This window comes from Xenopus laevis, chromosome 2S, assembly GCF_017654675.1.
Source record: "Xenopus laevis strain J_2021 chromosome 2S, Xenopus_laevis_v10.1, whole genome shotgun sequence".
Lineage (NCBI taxonomy): Eukaryota > Metazoa > Chordata > Amphibia > Anura > Pipidae > Xenopus > Xenopus laevis.
This window is the reverse complement of record NC_054374.1, coordinates 160,291,985-160,310,519: the sequence shown is the minus strand read 5'-3', so window position 1 is coordinate 160,310,519 and position 18,535 is coordinate 160,291,985. Positions and strand designations below refer to the sequence as shown.

At 39.2% G+C, this 18,535-nt stretch overlaps 1 protein-coding gene across 2 annotated transcripts; it reads left to right on the top strand.

Moving 5' to 3' along the window:
* The first annotated feature begins 600 nt into the window (after positions 1-600).
* Positions 601-17,126, top strand: clns1a.S (chloride channel, nucleotide-sensitive, 1A S homeolog). Of its 2 annotated transcripts, none has more exons than XM_018248107.2 (7): positions 601-856; positions 3,286-3,422; positions 6,234-6,350; positions 8,953-9,063; positions 10,951-11,058; positions 15,167-15,251; positions 16,825-17,126. In XM_018248107.2, the coding sequence occupies exons 1-6, from the start codon at positions 738-740 to the stop codon at positions 15,232-15,234; spliced, it is 660 nt and encodes a 219-aa protein (XP_018103596.1). In that variant the 5' UTR covers positions 601-737; the 3' UTR covers positions 15,235-15,251; positions 16,825-17,126.
* Positions 17,127-18,535: the final 1,409 nt, after the last annotated feature.

Here is an 18,535-nt window from a genome sequence, read left to right as displayed (position 1 = left end):
TAACTTATTGAAGGTTCACTTAAAGGAAAAGTAACACCAAAAAAAATGAAAGTTATTAAAATATGATGTACTGTTGCCCTGCACTGGTAAAAGGTCTGCGTTTGCTTCAGAAACACTACTATCATCTATAAAAACACGCTGCTGTGTAGCCATGGGGCAGCCACGATGAAAGGCACAGGATATACAGTAGATAACCGATAAAACACCATTGTATTTGACCAGCCTGTACATTTTCACCAGTTTGAATGGCTGCCCCAGGGTTAAACAGCAACGTATTTACGTAAACTATAGTAACGTTTCTGAAGCGAACAGAGAATTTATTTACCAGTGCAGGGCAACACTACATTATATTGTCATTACTTTGATACACTTTCATTTATGGTGTTACTGTTCCTTTAAGGTAATTATAAACCTGACACACGACATTACTTCATTTAGGTTCATGGCAGTTGTACATATATTGTACCAAGAGCACTGGGCTATTGTTATTTAGTTCAGTGGAGGGCAGGTAGTAGCAGGACATAGCTGTAACCATCACCACAGAGCTCCATCACTAGGAGCTTCCTGTTACTGACAGGAGTAGTTATACCCGCCCAGTCTTGGGGACGTCACTTCCTGTATTTGATTGACTGACTCGGTGCGTGGGAGGGAGATTCAGGTTCCAGCGCAGCGCGGATCACGTTATTGCGGAGAGTGGAGTTGTACCACGTGGTCAGGTATTCTGCACTTTAGAGTCGATGAATCTCCTCAGCAGCTTCCCGCCTCCCGCTGATGGGGTTCGACGTTTGCAGCCAGGGACTGAGGCTGTGGTGGGCGGCAGAGGTCTCGGCCCTGGAACCCTTTATATTGCAGAGAGGTAAATGTGTCCGCTGAGTGTGTGACGGCGCAGGGGACCAACAGGACGAGGAGGGAACCCCTAGAGCAACTATAACTCTTGGTTTTGTGTGAAACTCGTTGTGTCCCATCCCCCCAGCTCGAGTTACTTAGGAATAAAGTGGCGCCGATGTGGGTTCATTTACCACGACAGGCGCTCGGCACAAACCCCACAGCAGCCAATCACATTTCTGCTCTCAAAGTTCTGCCGGCAGCTGATTGGTTGCTAGGGGATACTGGCGTGTGCAGATTCGCCCAGTGTTGGTAATAGTGACTTTGGTATTTCTTTAATAGTTTTACCCAATCAAAATATGTCGCCTATTTGTTACCTGTGTAATATACTGTGCGTGGGGCGCCATACACGTGTCATGTTCTACCAACACTCTTGTCCTCATGTGTATCGTCACTTGCTGTATGTTGGCCTGACACATTCTACTCTTATACATTATTATCCTCCGTCCCTGCCCCAGTGGAGCTTACAATCTAATATTCCTATCACATTCCCATCAGTCCCTGCCCCAGTGGAGCTTACAATCTAATATTCCTATCACATTCCCATCAGTCCCTGCCCCAGTGGAGCTTACAATCTAAGGTCCCTATCACATTCCCATCAGTCCCTGCCCCAGTGGAGCTTACAATCTAAGGTCCCTATCACATTCCCGTCAGTCCCTGCCCCAGTGGAGCTTACAATCTAAGGTCCCTATCACATTCCCGTCAGTCCCTGCCCCAGTGGAGCTTACAATCTAAGGTCCCTATCACATTCCCGTCAGTCCCTGCCCCAGTGGAGCTTACAATCTAAGGTCCCTATCACATTCCCGTCAGTCCCTGCCCCAGTGGAGCTTACAATCTAAGGTCCCTATCACATTCCAGTCAGTCCCTGCCCCAGTGGAACTTGCAATCTAATATTCCTATCACATTCTCGTCAGTCCCTGCCCCAGTGGAGCTTACAATCTAAGGTCCCTATCACATTCCCATCAGTCCCTGCCCCAGTGGAGCTTGCAATCTAATATCCCTATCACATTCCCATCAGTCCCTGCCCCAGCGGAGCTTACAATCTAAGGTCCCTATCACATTCCCATCAGTCCCTGCCCCAGTGGAGCTTGCAATCTAAGGTGCCTATCACATTCCCGTCAGACCCTGCCCCAGTGGAGCTTACAATCTCCACTGGGCTGCTCCAAAGGGACTGCTCTGATGTTCTTCTGCTTAGGAAAGATGTGAGATATTCCTAAGCAGAAGAACATCAGCCTCTTTCTTTCTCCTGACAACTTCCTTGACTACTTGGTGGTCAGACTGGTGGGAAACTGACCAGCAGGTGGCGCTGATGTAACAAAATTCATTCATATTAACAGTACATGTATCCCTTAATATCTTGGAATTAAATCAAAATATATAATGAATGTACATCACAAAAGTTCTTAGAATAGCCCCTCATCCATTTTTAAGGGTTTACTTATCCTTTAATAGGGAAAAGAGATAAATATATAGGAAGGCCAGTATTTTTTTCCAGAAAAGGTGGCAACCCTATGTGAGATTGGGGGAAGTACATTCCTCCACTGCTCCTAAAAATTCCCTGTCTTGGAACCAGCGCATACAAGTAGCATATAGAGCGAGAAGACTCTGCTACTGGTTGGGTGAGGGTCCCACAATGGCAACATTTTGAAAGTTAGGGGCAGATGAGGTTTTTCTGACTCCACACATCACTATTCCACTGCTAGTCAGGGCCGCCATTAGAAATCACGGGGCCCCTACAACAAAATTATTGGGCCCCCAAGCCCCACCCCAGATCCCGCCCACTCCACACAACAGTTAAAAAACCGCACAGACATCCGTGCTAAAAAAAGTAACCACACACACACATAAACACGTTATAAAAAGCTATTGATGGTCAGGGCCTTATAACTGTGGTGCCAGGGCCCCCTTAAAAGTTTTTTAAAAAATTGGTGGTCAGGGCCCCCCTATAAGTTAAAAAAAAATTGGCACGAAGGGCCCCCCTTACAAGTTAAAAAAAAAAAAATTGGGGCCCCAAAGAATTTTTTTTTTTTTTTTTTAAAAAAATATTGGCGTCAGGGCCCCCCTTTACAAGTTTAAAAAAAAAATGGGGCCCCAGAGAATATTTTTTAAAAAAAACATTGGTGGCAGGGGCCTTTAGAGTATTAAAATAATACATTGGTGGGCAGGGGATTAAAAATATAAAAAATCACAAATTGGTGTTTAGTATAATTGAAGGTTGCTAGGGTAATTTGGACCCTAGCAACCAGACTGGATAAAAAGCTAAATAACTTGAAAACCACAGCTAATAAAAAATGAAAACCAATTGCAAATTGTCTCTCAGGATATCACTCTCTACATCATACTGAAGGTTTATATAAAGGTAAACAACCCCTTTAAGATATTTTCTTGCTTCTCTTATAGTCGCCTGTCATGGCTGAACGGTTCCGGCCTTGGTTTCTCATTAGAATATCCATCAATCAGTCTCCATGCAATCTCCAGGGACACGGCTGCTTATCCTGAGGAGCATCTCTACGTCATGGTGAACTCCAAGCTCGCAGGTCTGGCCGTGTTTTTGTCTTTTATATTTGGAGGTATTTGATAGCGGGGCCCATAGGCACAGCTTTACAGTGTTACATGTGGAATTCTATATATTCATTGGGGTATATTTATCAGGGTGAAGTTAGAGATCACCACAATCCACTAGTGTGAAATTCGGCCACTCTCCATTCATTTCTATGGGATTTTTAAGAGTATCAATGGGTGAAAGTGCAAGTTCACCCTTTGATAAATACGCCTTTTAAAATCCAATAGAAATAAATGGAGAGCGGCGGAATTTGACTCTAGTGGATTGTGGTTATCTCTAACTTCACTCTGATAAATATACCCCATTATATATTGTGAAATGTACATGAGAATATTTGTAAACCCTTGTGTCCCTCGTGGTTCTTGAATTACAGCTACTTATATTACCCTGACAGCAGAATGTTGGGATTTGTAGTTCATCACATATGAAGGGAGTTTTGTCCTACCGACCTGCACACCACAGTTTCGACAAAATATAGTGTCCTGCAAAGACATGCACTTGTACACATCTGACATTTAGGGGCATATTTATCAAGGGTTGAATTTGAAAAACTTTGAAATTTGAATTCAAAAAGACCAACGTTTGTTTTTGGCCGAATAGGTCTGTTTTCAATCTACCATTTGACTCCAAATAGTTTCTAGGAGGTCGCCCATAGGCTAAAACAGCAAACTGGCAGGTTTTAGATGGAGAATGATCGAAATCTAATTTTTAAAGAGACAGTACATAATAAATTTGGATATTCGAATTTTCATTTTTTTTTTTCAAATCGAATTTGGACTATTCCTTACTTGAAGTACACAAAAAAAGCCCGAAATTCTAATTTTTTGAATTCGAAAATTCACCTTGACCCTTGATAAATCTGCCCCTTAAAGTGTAACTAACGCTAAAATTTATTATAGTATAATTCTTTACTGTTTCTGAAATAATCACGTTTATGTTCACTATTCCTCTCTCAGCATCTGTTTCTCTTCATTCTCCCTTCATGCAGCAGTTGAGTGTCAGATATTCATTGACAGTTAGATCCAATATATCTTATAGGGGGGCTCCTTTTGCCTAGAAGATGTATTAGAGCTCACCAGAAATCACCAGACCTCATGTCTCTCTACATGCAGGACTTGTGCAAAAGGCAGTTATTTTGTTAGATTTTGTTTATACTGGAATTAGTTATTTGAGTGAGCTCTAATACATCTACTAGGAAAGGAGCCCCCCTATAAGATATATTGGATCTAACTGTCAGCGAATATCTGACACCCAACTGCTGCATGAAGACAGAATGAAGAGAAACTGATGCTGAGAGAGGAATAGTAAAAACGGTAAAGAATATCTAATTGATTGTATTTCGAAAGTTTCTTATTTCATTATGAGGAAGCTTATATTAAATTTTAATTTTTGCGATAGTTTCCCTTTTAAAGTGGAAGTGCGCCTTATGTGTAATTAGTACAATGAGACAGTGATCTGCAGGTAGCGCTTATTTTTTTTGTTTTGTCCCATACCTGTACTGGGAGGTTGCTAATGTTTTGGCACCCACGGTGTATATGTTCAAATGTATTTTAGTCAAAATTAAGGTAAGATTCAAATTATGGAAAAATTATGGAATGCCCCAGATCCCAAGTATTTTTTATTGATTTTTAAATCATCAATTTGAATAGCAGTTGTAAGAGACGCTCCATTATTGTCAGGCGGTGTAGCCTGACGTATCACAAGTGAGCCTTGTACAGTTCAAATGAAGCAGACAAATGACTTTTCTCTTGCTAAATAATGGCTTAAATAGGTCAGGCTGAATCTTTAGTGTGTCTCATTGGGAATGCGGGGGATGATTTTCCCAGTGCCTGCATTTCTTTCTTTCTCTTTCTTTCTTTTTCTTTTTTTCTTTCTTTTTCTTTTTTTCTTTCTTTTTCTTTTTTTCTTTCTTTTTCTTTTTTTCTTTCTTTTTCTTTTTTTTCTTTTTTTTCTTTTTTTTCTTTTCTTTCTTTCTTTCTTTCTTCTCTTTCTTTCTTTCTTTCTTTCTTTCTTTCTTTCTTTCTTTCTTCTTTCTTTCATTTTTTCTTTTTTTTTCCCTCTCTCTCCTCTCCCTCTCTCTCTCTCTCTCCCTCTCCCTCCCTCCCTCATTGTTTTAAATAAGAGACTGAAATATGAAGAGGAGATGCCCTGAATAGAAAGATGAGTAATAAAAAGTAGCAATAAAGAATCAGAAAAGGAAGAAGGCAAATAATTAAAAATAACTATAAATAATAAAGACCAATTGAAACGTTGGAATTGGCGATCCATTTTTTTTTATCAGGCCTTATACTGATCATCTTTCCATTTTTATTTTAAAACGGCTACATGGTTGCTAAGCTACATTAAAGCAAAAAAAAAAAAAAAAAAAAAATGTATGTATACCCTGTGTGTGAGCAGGGTGCATCGTACCAACCAGGGGGCAAATCTTAGTGCAGAATTTCAGAATTCCAGAAAGGCTGTTTCCCATTGACTACATTTTATCCGGATAACCTATATTCTTAAAAAATTATTTCATTTTTCTCTGTAATAATAAAACAGTAGCTTGTACTTGATCCCAACTAAGATATAATTAATCCTTATTGGAAGCAAAACCAGCCTATTGGGTATATTTAATGTTTACATGATTTAAAGCTTGAAGATCCAGAATAACGGAAAGACCCAATATCCAAAAAACCCCAGGTCCCATGCATTCTGGATAACCGGTCCCATACCTGTAATAGTAAATAGAGTTGCACCATGATGTCCTATGTGATGCAAAAAAGATGATTTATATGTTTGCCTTTAGACAAAGAAGACAAGGAAGCTCATATGGCTGATCAGGAGGAAGAAGAGAGTGAGGATGATGACGATGATGAAGAACCTATTACAGAAATACGTTTTGTTCCTGGAGAGAAATCTGATTGTAAGTTTTATAGTTACTACATGTTGCTAGTGGTATTGTTCTACAGGTTGCACACCTGCAGGAGATAGGATCTAGTACTAGAGGAAGGTGTATCTGCTACAGGGGCTCTTCCTCCTCAATACTCCCAAGCTCATTTTTTTCGGTGTGTAGGACCCAGTCTGAGGCCTAATACTTTCACACTGTTACTTTTGACATCCTTTTAAACTAATAACCATATCCTGATATGGGAAGAGCTCCTCTGAGGGCTAAAGCATTGATCTCTGTGTTCTATACAAAGGTGGGGCCCCAATAATTGCAATGTTTTTGTAGGTAGGGGCTATTTTTCCTGAAATCCCAAATGGGTAATTGGGCATATGCAATATATAGTGGATAATGTACCCCCTACTGTAATTTATAAAGATATTATTAGTCACCGAGGAGTTATGTGACCATATAAAAGCACGAGGCCGCAGGCCGAGTGCTTTTATACAGGTCACATAACTACGAGGTGACTACTAATATCTGTATAAATTTAAGTAGGGGGTACATTATGTATTATAATCTACAGTTTTGTGTCCAGTGTCTTCCTTCCTATATATGTGTAGTATTTTAATGGCTTTGCCCTATGTGCTGTAAAATTACACTTTTAATGCTGTTTTCCTTTCCCCACCCCAGCCCCCCACTTAATTTTATCCCCGTAGTTACTTTTTTTTGTGTGAAAGTACCTGTTTTTGAATTCGATGTTTTTTTCCCAATATGCCTTGTATCCTGCCCTGGGTGACGTCAGTTGCAGGGGAGGGGGGAAGGTGAGGAAGGGGAAGTGTCAGAGGACTGGAGAATGATGGGTGGAGGCGGAGCAATACCGGAGATTGTGTGAGGGAGACAAATGGCATTGTGAGGGGAGCTAAAGGAGCCGACACGGTTACAGGTTACACGGAGGAGCATGAAAATGGATGTTAAGAAGGTGGGTGGAAGGGAGGGGGACTGAGAGTGAGACGGAGAGTCACTGTGCAAACATGAGGGAGCCCATTGAGCCATCATGTGAGGGGGAGGTAGACTAAAGAGACACGGAGGGGGCAGGACCTGAGAGTGAAGCAGCCGAGAGTTAGTGAGAGCAGCGCGACAGTGTTAAGCTAGAGCTGAGCCAGGGAATTAAAAGAAGGGGGCAGAGTGGAGGAAAAGAGCAGCAGCGGCAAGTGCTCTCTCTCTAGTTTATAAACGGCGCGTTCTGACGCAAGAACGCGCCGTTTATAAGGATATAATTTACAGTCTGGTCCCATAGGGAAATGACCAGACTGTAGATTATAACAATATTATGTTACAGTTTTTATGCTCTGTATCATACTAGATCTAAGGGTCTAGTTAGGTTTCTATTTTATGTTGCTCCTTTTTATTGTTTTATACAGGTATTGGACCCGTTATCTGGAAACCCTGTTATCCAGAAAGCTCCGAATTAAAGAATGGCCATCTCCCATATACTCTATCCAAATAATCCACATTTTTAAAAATAATTTCCTTTTTCTCTGTAATAATAAAACAGTCGCTTGTACTTGATCCCAACTAAGATATGATTAATCCTTATTGGAGGCAAAACCAGTCTATTGGGTTTATTTAATGTTTACATGATTTTCTAGTAGACTTCAGGTATGAAGAACTAAATTATGGAATCTGGAAAACCCAAGGTCCCGAGCATTCTGGATAATAGGTTCCATACCTGTACAAACAATATTATGTTACAAATCTTATGCTCAGTATCATACTTGATTTATAGGGGTGGTTCACCTTGGAGATAACTTTTAGTATAATGTAGATTGTAGAGTGATATTCTGAGACAATTTGCAATTGTTTTTTATTATTGAAGATGTTTGAGTTATTTAGCTTCTTATTCAGCAGCTCTTCAATTTGCATCTTAAGCAATCTGGTAACTAGGGTCCAAATTCCCCTAGCAACCATGCATTGAGTTGAATAAGAGACTGGAATATGAATAGGAGAGGCCTGAATAGAAGGATCAGTAATAAAAAGTAGCAATGACAATACATGCCTTACAGAGCATTTGTTTTTTAGAAGGTAGTCAACGACGCCCATTTGAAAGCTGTAAGAGTCAGAAGAAAAAGTCAAATAACTATAAAATAAATAAATAATGAAAACCAATTGAAAAGTTGCTTATTTTATAACATACTAAAAGTTACCTTAAAGGTGGGCCCCCTTTAAGGGTCTAGTTTGGTTTCTGTTTTATGTTGCTACTATTTATTGTTTATACAGGTATGGGACCCGTTATCTGGAAACCCTGTTATCCAGAAAGCTCAGAATTATGGAATGTTCATCTCCCATAGACTTTATTTTATCCAAATAATCCACATTTTTTAAAAATGATTTCCTTTTTCTGTGTAATAATAAAACAGTCGCTTGTACTTGATCCCAACTAAGATATAATTAATCCTTATTGGAAGCAAAACCAGCCTATTGGGTTTATTTAGTGTTTACATGATTTTCTAGCAGACTAGGTATGAAGATCTAAATTACAGAAAGATCTGTTATCCGGAAAACCCCAGGTCCCAAGCGTTCTGGATAACGGGTCCCATACCTGTACTACTGATGATAAATTTCAGCCTATTTTTCTCAGTAGGAGAGATGTTTTCAGCCATGTGTGATTGTCAGGCCCTCCATCCTGACCCAGAAGACGCAGACTCTGACGATGACTATGAAGGAGACGAGTATGATGTTGAAGCTCATGGTTTGTTGATTTATTTTAGGAATTACAGTACTGTCACACTTTCACCTTGCTGTGATTTGCTCATTTCACCCAACTGTTGCAGCATATGAACCAGGGGTCCTCAAACTACGGCCCGCGGGCAGAATGTGGCCCTCCAAGGTTATTAACGCCCCCGATACGGCCGCATGGACCGATGGCTTCTATATATATTAAAGGGGTGGTTCACCTTTAAGTAAACTTTTCCTACGTAATAGAATGGCCAATTCTGAGCAACTTTTCCATTGGTCTTCATTCTTTATTTTTTTTTATAGTTTTATCATTTGCCTTTTTTTCTGACTCTTTCCAGCTTTCAGACGGGCGTCACTGACCCCATCTGAAAGCAAATGCTCTGTAAGGCTAGACACTTGAACTAGGAGCTGAGCCATGTCGAACAAATGTTTTTTTTAAACCTTCGAGGGGGGGCACTGGCTGCTGCTTTTTTTTTGTTTGTTTTTTTTAAACTTGGTGCCCTGGCCGATGTTTTTTCTTTTTTCTTTTTTTATTTTAAACTTAGTTTTTTCAAACTATAGTCCGGCCTCCAAACAGTCTGAGGGACTGTGCTCTGGCCTCCTGTTTAAAAAGTGAGGACCCCTGATATAAACACAGAAGTTACAACTTATAGTATCCACAGGACCAAGGCACAAGCGGGTATTGTTACTTGTGCCTTTTTATGTCCACACACGCATCAGCCAATTTGTGGATTAGTAAATACAATAGCTAAATAAATAGGACTCTACTTGTTCATCTACAACAGCCGAGACCACTACATTTTCTTGCTTCATACAACATATTGTGTGTGTGTGTGTGTGTGTGTGCAGCACTCCTTAATTTTAATTAATACAGGTATGGGACCTGTTAGGCAGAATGCTCGGGAACTGGGATCTTCCAAATAACTAGGGATGCACCGAATCCAGGATTTGGTTCGGGATTCGGCCAGGATTCTGCCTTTTTCAGCAGGATTCGGATTCGGCCGAATCCTTGTGCCTGGCAGAACCGAATCCTAATTTGCATATGCAAATTAGGGGTGGCGAGGGAAATTGCGTGTCACAAAACAAGGAAGTAAAAAAAAATCCCCTTCCCACCCCTAATTTGCATCGGATTCGGTTCGGTATTCGGCCGAATCCTTTGCGAAGGATTCGGGGGTTTGGCCGAATCCAAAATAGTGGATTCGGTACATCCCTACAAATAACGGATCTTTCCGTAATTTGGAACTTCAAGTCTATTAGAAAATCATATAAACATGAAATAAACCCAATAGGCTGGTTTTGCTTCCAATAAGGATTAATTATATCTTAGTTGGGATCAAGTACAAACTACTGTTTTATTATTACACAGAAAAAGGAAATCATATTTTAAAATTTGGATTTAGATAAAATGGAGTCTATGGGAGAGGGCCATTCCGTAATTCGGAGCTTTCTGGATGATGGCTTTCCGGATAATGCATCACATACCTGTATATAATTAATATATAATTATAGTGTGGTTGCTTAATCAATGGTCTCCTTAAAAAAGGCACTTCAGAAGTCATTTTACAGGTTCTTTTTTTTTTTGCTAAGGCAAAATCGTTAGCCTTAGAAAATCTGTGAATATAGCTTCTTTATTTTTTTGGTAACCTTGGGAAGCATAGCATTAACAGGATTAGAATTTTTTTTTCTTTCATTGGACAAACTAGAATTTTAGATCTTGTTACTCTTCATCTCTCTAAACCAAAAACAATGTTTCATAACTACCAAGGTTATCTGGTTTGAACATAAAGAGCATTAAAAACATTAAAATCTACAAATGTGTTTTTTTTTTTTTTAGAGCAAGGACAGGTTGATGTTCCCACATTTTACACTTATGAAGAAGGCTTGTCTCATCTCACCACAGAAGGCCAGGCCACACTGGAGAGGTTAGAAAACATGTTGTCCAACTCTATTGGCAACCAGCACACCATGGCTGGAGTACGGACAGAAGGACCTGCACTAGAGCCTGAAGGTGAGACACAGACTGTTCAGAATATTTAGAATAAAGATATTGTGCTGTAAAACATACTCATTTATGTTTGTTGCGAGTGAAAATGCAGTCAAAATAAGGTACATTGGTGAGCAATTCATCAGATTCCTATTGAGGTAATCATAGTAGTTTGTTGATTATGGTGTAGTTATGTACAGGCACTTTTTTTTTTTTTTTTTTTTTTAAAGGGATTCTGTCATGATTTTTATGATGTAGTTTTTATTACTAAATTACACTTACACTGCAAATAATTCACAGTATTCTACAATATAAAATTCCTGAACCAGCAAGTGTATTTTTTAGTTGTAATATTGGTGTGTAGGTGCATCTCGGGTCATTTTGCCTGGTCATGTGCTTTCAGAAAGAGCCCGCACTTTAGGATGGAACTGCTTTCTAGCAGGCTGTTGTTTTCCTACTCAATGTAACTGAATGTGTCTCAGTGGGACCTGGATTTTACGACTGAGTGCTGTTCTGAAGATCTACTAGACGGCTTTTATCTTGTGTTAGGGAGCAGTTATCTGGTTACCTTCCCATTGTTCTGTTGTTAGGCTGCTGGGGGGGAAGGGAGGGGGGTGATATCACTCCAACTTGCAGTAAAGAGAGACTGAAGTTTATCAAAGCACAAGTCACATGACTGGAGGCAGCTGGGAAACTGACAATATGTCTGGCCCCATGTCAGATTTCAAAATTAAATATACTGTAACAAAATCTGTTTGCTCTTTTAAGAAATGGATTTCAGTGCAGAGTTCTGCTGGTGCAGAATGAAACAAATTGCAATCCTTTAAAGAACCAGTAACAAAATTTGTTACTGATCCTTTAACTGTAAATACCAGCCCATCTATTATCCCGAGCCTCTACTAAAAAGGTTCCTCCTATTCCTCTCACCCATGTTCTTTCAGTTAACTTTTAGAGTGTAATAGAATGGCCGATTCTAAGCAACTTTTCCACAGATCTTCATTATTTATTTTTTTATAGCTTTTTAATTATCTTACTTCTTTAGCTCTCAAATGGGGGGTCTCTGACCCCATCTAAAAAACAAGTGCTGTTTGAGGCTACAAATGTATTGTTATTGCACCTTTTTTTAGTGTTCATATTACTATTCAGACCATTCCCCTAATTGTATTCCAGTCACTTATTCACATCAATGCATGGTTGCTAGGGGAATTTGGGCCCTAGCAACCAGATTAACTTTTTATTCAGCAGCTCTCCAGTTTGCAATTTCAGTAAACAACTTAAAAGCCACAAATAATAAAAAAAATAAAAACCAACTGCAAATTGTCTCAGAATATCATTCTCTACATCATACTAACAGTTAATTTAAAGGTGAACAACCCCTTTAAAAATTAAACCAACCAAAGTTGTTTTCCTCTGATTCAAAATATAGTGAAATTGCTGTGTTAAGCAATATATTGAATTCACTGCCTCATAAAGTTAATTTCTATGTAGCATTTATTCCAAGGGTGTTTTTTTTTTGTTTTTTGTTTTTTTTTTTAAATAACACATTGTCATTGAAAATTTTTAACGCGTATTGGAAAGTTGTTTCGATTATATGTCTTGTTAGGCAAAAATTAATTTTTGCATGGAGGACACTATTAAACTGATGCAGAAATGGGGTGTCTTACCCAGAAACCCAATATCCAGAAAGCTATAAATTATGGGAAAGGAATCTCCTGTAAAGTCCATTTTAAGCAAATGCTATTTTTCAAAAAAAAAAAAAAAAAAAAAAAATTTGTAATAAGAGTAGCTTCTACCAGAACCCCCTTATCTATAACCCCCAAGTCCCAAGCATTCCTAAGAATAGATCCCATACCTATACATTTATTTAACCGAATGTAAACGGTTACAGGTACGGGACCTGTTATCTAGAATACTCGGGACCTGGGTCTTTCCAGATAACCAATCTTTCCATAATTTAGTTCTTAATCCATAATTTAGATCTTTATCCCTTACATTTATTTAACCGAATGTAAACGGTTACAGGTACGGGCCTGTTATCTAGAATACTCGGGGCCTGGGTCTTTCCAGATAACCAATCTTTCCATAATTTAGATCTTTATACCTTAAAGGGCACCTATCACAGCCAAAATCAAACACATATTAACAATCTGACCAGCACAAGCTAAACACGTTTAATCAAACTACATAGTTTTTTGAAAAAACTGCAGGTTTTAAAAAAAATCCCTTACTTTGTCAAATGGGTTCTTTCACTGAGGGAGGCCATACTGTGACTATAACAGAGACTCTAATATGCAAATTTCAGGAGCATGCTCAGATTGTAACACTGCTTTGAGTATTCTACCCAGAATGCCTTGTTTAAGTAAACTCCTCCACTAGAAGTATCAGGAGATTTCCCTATCTTGTCCCCTGCTGGTAAAGTCATTATGCAAATGAAGGACACACAGTAACTTCCAGCAGGTGGCAGCACTACTGAACAGCAGCTAACACACAGGTTTGGCTGATTTGAAAATAGCTTAGAAGGGTTGATAAGCAACAAGGAATTTCAACTGAGCATGTGCGAGATTTCAGAGCTACAGTTGGCTGGGAAGATATAGGTAGGAGGAGCCAGTGAAATCCAAGATGGCTGCCTCAGCTAGAACTGCAGGGGAGATAGGGGAGATCTTGCAGAAGGAATAGTGAGCTGATCATTTACATTATACAAACAATTCTAACTGTTTTAAAAATCAGATTTCTTGAACTTTCACATAGTGTATTTACTTAGTAAATGATTTTGGTCATGATTGGTGCCCTTTAAGGGCTACGTGAGGAGATTCGGGGAGATTTTGTAGCCTATGGGGAAAAATGCTGAGGCAGTTCATGGAGATAGTCGCTCAATAGACGAGGCGATTAGTTGCCAGGCGACAAAATCTCCCCAAATCGCCTCGTGTGGTCTTACCCTAAGTCTACTAAAAAATCATGTTAACATTAAATAAACCCAATCGGCTGGTTCTGCTTCCAATAAGGATTAATTATTTCTTAGTTGGGATCAAGTCCAAGCTACTGTTTTATTATTACACAGAAAAAGGTAATAATTATTAAAATTTTGGATAAAATGGATACCGGGTTTCCGGATAAAAGATCCTCTACCTGTACTGACATGGCTATAATTTCAAAGTATGAGTGAACAGCTGCTAAAGATCCAAGATTTGACATCAAGAAATGCTTTATGGCAGACTCCTGCCTTTTAAAACTACCAGTTCTCATTTAAAACACACTGAAAATATATATTCTACTCAGAATGAAAAGTCTTGATTCCTAATCGGTGTAAATGCAGTGTAGCCTCTAAACTGATGGAGACGTTGTAGGACATATTTAGGGATGGACCAGATCCCACTATTTGGGATTCAGGCGAATCCCCGAACCTTTCGTGAAGGATTCGGCCGAATACCAAATCGGTCGGCAAAGGAAAAAGTGGATTTTTTTTTTTTTAACTTCCTTGTTTTGTGAAGAAAAGTAATGTGATTTCTTTTCCTACCCCTAATTTACATATGCAAAGTTGGATTTGGTACAACCAGTCTGAATTCTGCTGAAAACGGGCGAATCCCGAACCGTATCCTGGATTCATATAGCAGATGCCTGCTATAGAGCTTATCTACAGACCAGTGATGTTCGGGCTTTTCCAGACTTCCGGGTTCCTTTTATAGACCTGCCCGCTGATGACATCACAAGGGGCGGGGCTAGCAGGCACGTGTCTATAAATGTTCAAGTTGGAACCTGGCATTCATAAGGTTGCGGGGGTGCGAGGTCTGCCCAAACCTGCCCGACCCTCTGGTCAACCCGCGGGTATCAGGCCAGTCCGCACATCACTAATACAGAGCAGATATAGATATATAGATTTATATATAGATATAATGATGACGGCTCGCGTTTAAGAGCCGAAATGTTGAATAAATCCAAATTCTTTAGCTTCACAAGACCTATGAGTGCGGACTTTTTTTGTTTTTGTAATTATGATTCTATTCTACTGAGTGCACCTGTGTGTGTATATATATAATTTGTTTGAATAGAATGCTGATGCTTAACAAGATTTGTGTGTGTATATAGATATATATATTATTAGAGCTATATGCTTATGCCTCTCCCTATACTTCAGATGGAATGGATGTAGAAAACACACAAACAGTGGCTGGCCAATTTGAAGATGCAGATGTTGACCACTGACCCATGACTACAGAAAGGTTAGTCCAGTCTGATTCCCTTCAATTCTTTCTTAGAATGTTATCCTCCTAATTAGTAGTCTTAAAATCAGCCAAGATCTTTTCTTGTTTACACAGGATACACAGTAGATAACAGATAAGTACTACTATAGTTTATATAAACAAGCTGCTGTGTAGCCATGGGGGCAGCCATTCAAGCACAGGATACACAGTAGATAACAGATAAGTACTACTATAGTTTATATAAACAAGCTGCTGTGTAGCCATGGGGGCAGCCATTCAAGCACAAGATACACAGTAGATAACAGATAAGTACTACTATAGTTTATATAAACAAGCTGCTGTGTAGCCATGGGGGCAGCCATTCAAGCACAAGATACACAGTAGATAACAGATAAGTACTACTATAGTTTATATAAACAAGCTGCTGTGTAGCCATGGGGGCAGCCATTCAAGCACAAGATACACAGTAGATAACAGATAAGTACTACTATAGTTTATATAAACAAGCTGCTGTGTAGCCATGGGGGCAGCCATTCAAGCACAAGATACACAGTAGATAACAGATAAGTACTACTATAGTTTATATAAACAAGCTGCTGTGTAGCCATGGGGGCAGCCATTCAAGCACAAGATACACAGTAGATAACAGATAAGTACTACTATAGTTTATATAAACAAGCTGCTGTGTAGCCATGGGGGCAGCCATTCAAGCACAGGATACACAGTAGATAACAGATAAGTACTACTGACTAACAGAGAGGCTATTATGTTACACACCCAGTCACAGCCTTTATACATTACATTTTTGTCTATATTAGAAACATTTTTTATTTTGCACAGCCTATCTATTTACCCAGTTTTTATTTTTACACTGAACTTTTCCTTTAAAACACTTTAATTTTTTGATGTTACTATTCCTTTAAAGGGGTTGTTCTCCTTCCAAACCCTTTTTTTCAGTTCACTTGTTTTCAGATTGTTCCCGAGAAATAAAGACCGTTTTCAATTACTTTTATTACTTATTTTTTACTGTTTTTCCAAAATCTAAGTGTAAAGTTTAATGTTCATGTCTCTGGTGTTTGAGTCTGGCAGCTCAGTAATTCAGGTGCAGACTCTGAACTGTTACAATTCTGCAACATTTAGTTGATCCATTTCTCAGCAGCATCTCTGGAGTATTAGTAACTATTGTATCAATTCTAACAGCTGCCTGTAATGAAACCCAGAGATTCTGCTCAGCAGGGACAAAGATAAGAAATGTATCAACTAAATGTATCCATTTAGAATAGTTTATAGGGTCAGCGACCCCCCTCCCCCTCTCAGAGCTGATTTAGAAGGTGAAAAATTACACTTTATACTTTAATATTAGAAAAACAATCACACATATGAAATAGAAAGTATTTGGAAAAAGTCGTTATTTCTTGTGATCTATCTGAAAACAACTAGTAGTTTGAAGGTGAAGTGGAAAAAGCATGAACAAGAAATTGTAAATTTAATCTGGAAAACCATGTCCAGTAGATCAGATCTTTTTTCACTGCTGTATCACATTGTTGTGCTGTTTTGGTTGATCTGATATCTGTTCTGTCCTTGTTTGTAGGTCTCATTTCCACATCAAGACTTGACCGACTTACTGATAATTCCAAGTTCAGATCTGTAAGGACTTGGACTGTGTGATATCTGCCAATAACAGCCCCAGTTCATTTTTCCTTAGACCATTTAAAAAAAATAATGCTTCAATTTGTTGTGCTAACGCTTTACTGATTTACTAGCCATTTTGTTTGCGTTAAAGGCACTTACATTCACTGTGGGCAATTTCACGTGGATTCATTAACTTAAGCACTTGGCCGTGAAGTATTTGTAACCGTTCTTATTTTGTTAAAATAAATCTAGATTTTTGTATCTACATGTGTATTGTGTTTTATCCCATGTGTAGATACTAGAAGTTTCATCTCTGCAACACCTATACTGCCATAGTTTTATGGGATCTCTCTGTACAGACTCTGAGCAAATTTAGGGGACTGTTCCTGCTGAATTGTGCTAAGTACAGGGAATACCTATGCTGCCATAGTTTTATGGGATCTCTCTGTACAGACTATGAGCAAACTTAGGGGCTGTTCCTGCTGAATTGTGCTTAGTACAGGGGAATACTTATGCTGCCATAGTTTTATGGGATCTCTCTGTACAGTCTATGAGCAAACTTAGGGGACTGTTCCAGCTGAATTGTGCTTAGTACAGGGGAATACCTATGCTGCCATAGTTTTATGGGATCTCTCTGTACAGACTATGAGCAAACTTAGGGGCTGTTCCTGCTGAATTGTGCTTAGTACAGGGGAATACCTATGCTGCCATAGTTTTATGGGATCTCTCTGTACAGACTATGAGCAAACTTAGGGGCTGTTCCTGCTGAATTGTGCTTAGTACAGGGGAATACTTATGCTGCCATAGTTTTATGGGATCTCTCTGTACAGTCTATGAGCAAACTTAGGGGACTGTTCCAGCTGAATTGTGCTTAGTACAGAGGAATACCTATGCTGCCATAGTTTTATGGGATCTCTCTGTACAGACTATGAGCAAACTTAGGGACTGTTCCTGCTGAATTGTGCTTAGTACAGGGAATACCTATGCTGCCATAGTTTTATGGGATCTCTCTGTACATACTATAAGCAAACTTAGCGGGCTGTTTCTGCTGAATTGTGCTTAGTACAGAGGAATACCTATACTGCCATAGTTTTATGGGATCTCTCTGTACAGACTATGAGCAAACTTAGGGACTGTTCCTGCTGAATTGTGCTTAGTACAGGGGAATACCTATGCTGCCATAGTTTTATGGGATCTCTCTGTACAGACTATGAGCAAAGTTAGGGGACTGTTCCTGCTGAATTGTGCTTAGTACAGGGGAATACCTATGCTGCCATAGTTTTATGGGATCTCTCTGTACAGACTATGAGCAAAGTTAGGGGACTGTTCCTGCTGAATTGTGCTTAGTACAGGGAATACCTATGCTGCCATAGTTTTATGGGATCTCTCTGTACAGACTATGAGCAAACTTAGGGGACTGATCTGCAGATTTGTGCTCTGTAAATTGAAAAAATATATTCATAGTTTCATTTTACTTCTCTGTACAGGGTATAAGCAAAGGGGCTGTTCTTGCAGAATTTCAGTTGGTGCATGGCAATATACTTAAAGGGCATGTAAAGTCTAAAATAGAATAAGGCTAGAAATGCTGTATTTTGTATACTAAACATAAACATGAACTTACTGCACCACAAACCTAATCAAACAAATAATTTATGCTTTCAAAGTTGGCC

Coding starts and splice junctions, on each gene's coding strand:
- clns1a.S (XM_018248107.2), top strand. CDS start 738: ATGAATCTCCTCAGCAGCTTCCCGCCTCCCGCTGATGGGGTTCGACGT. Junction 857..3,285: donor ACCCTTTATATTGCAGAGAG/GTAAATGTGTCC, acceptor CTTCTCTTATAG/TCGCCTGTCATGGCTGAACG. Junction 6,351..8,952: donor TCCTGGAGAGAAATCTGATT/GTAAGTTTTATA, acceptor TATTTTTCTCAG/TAGGAGAGATGTTTTCAGCC.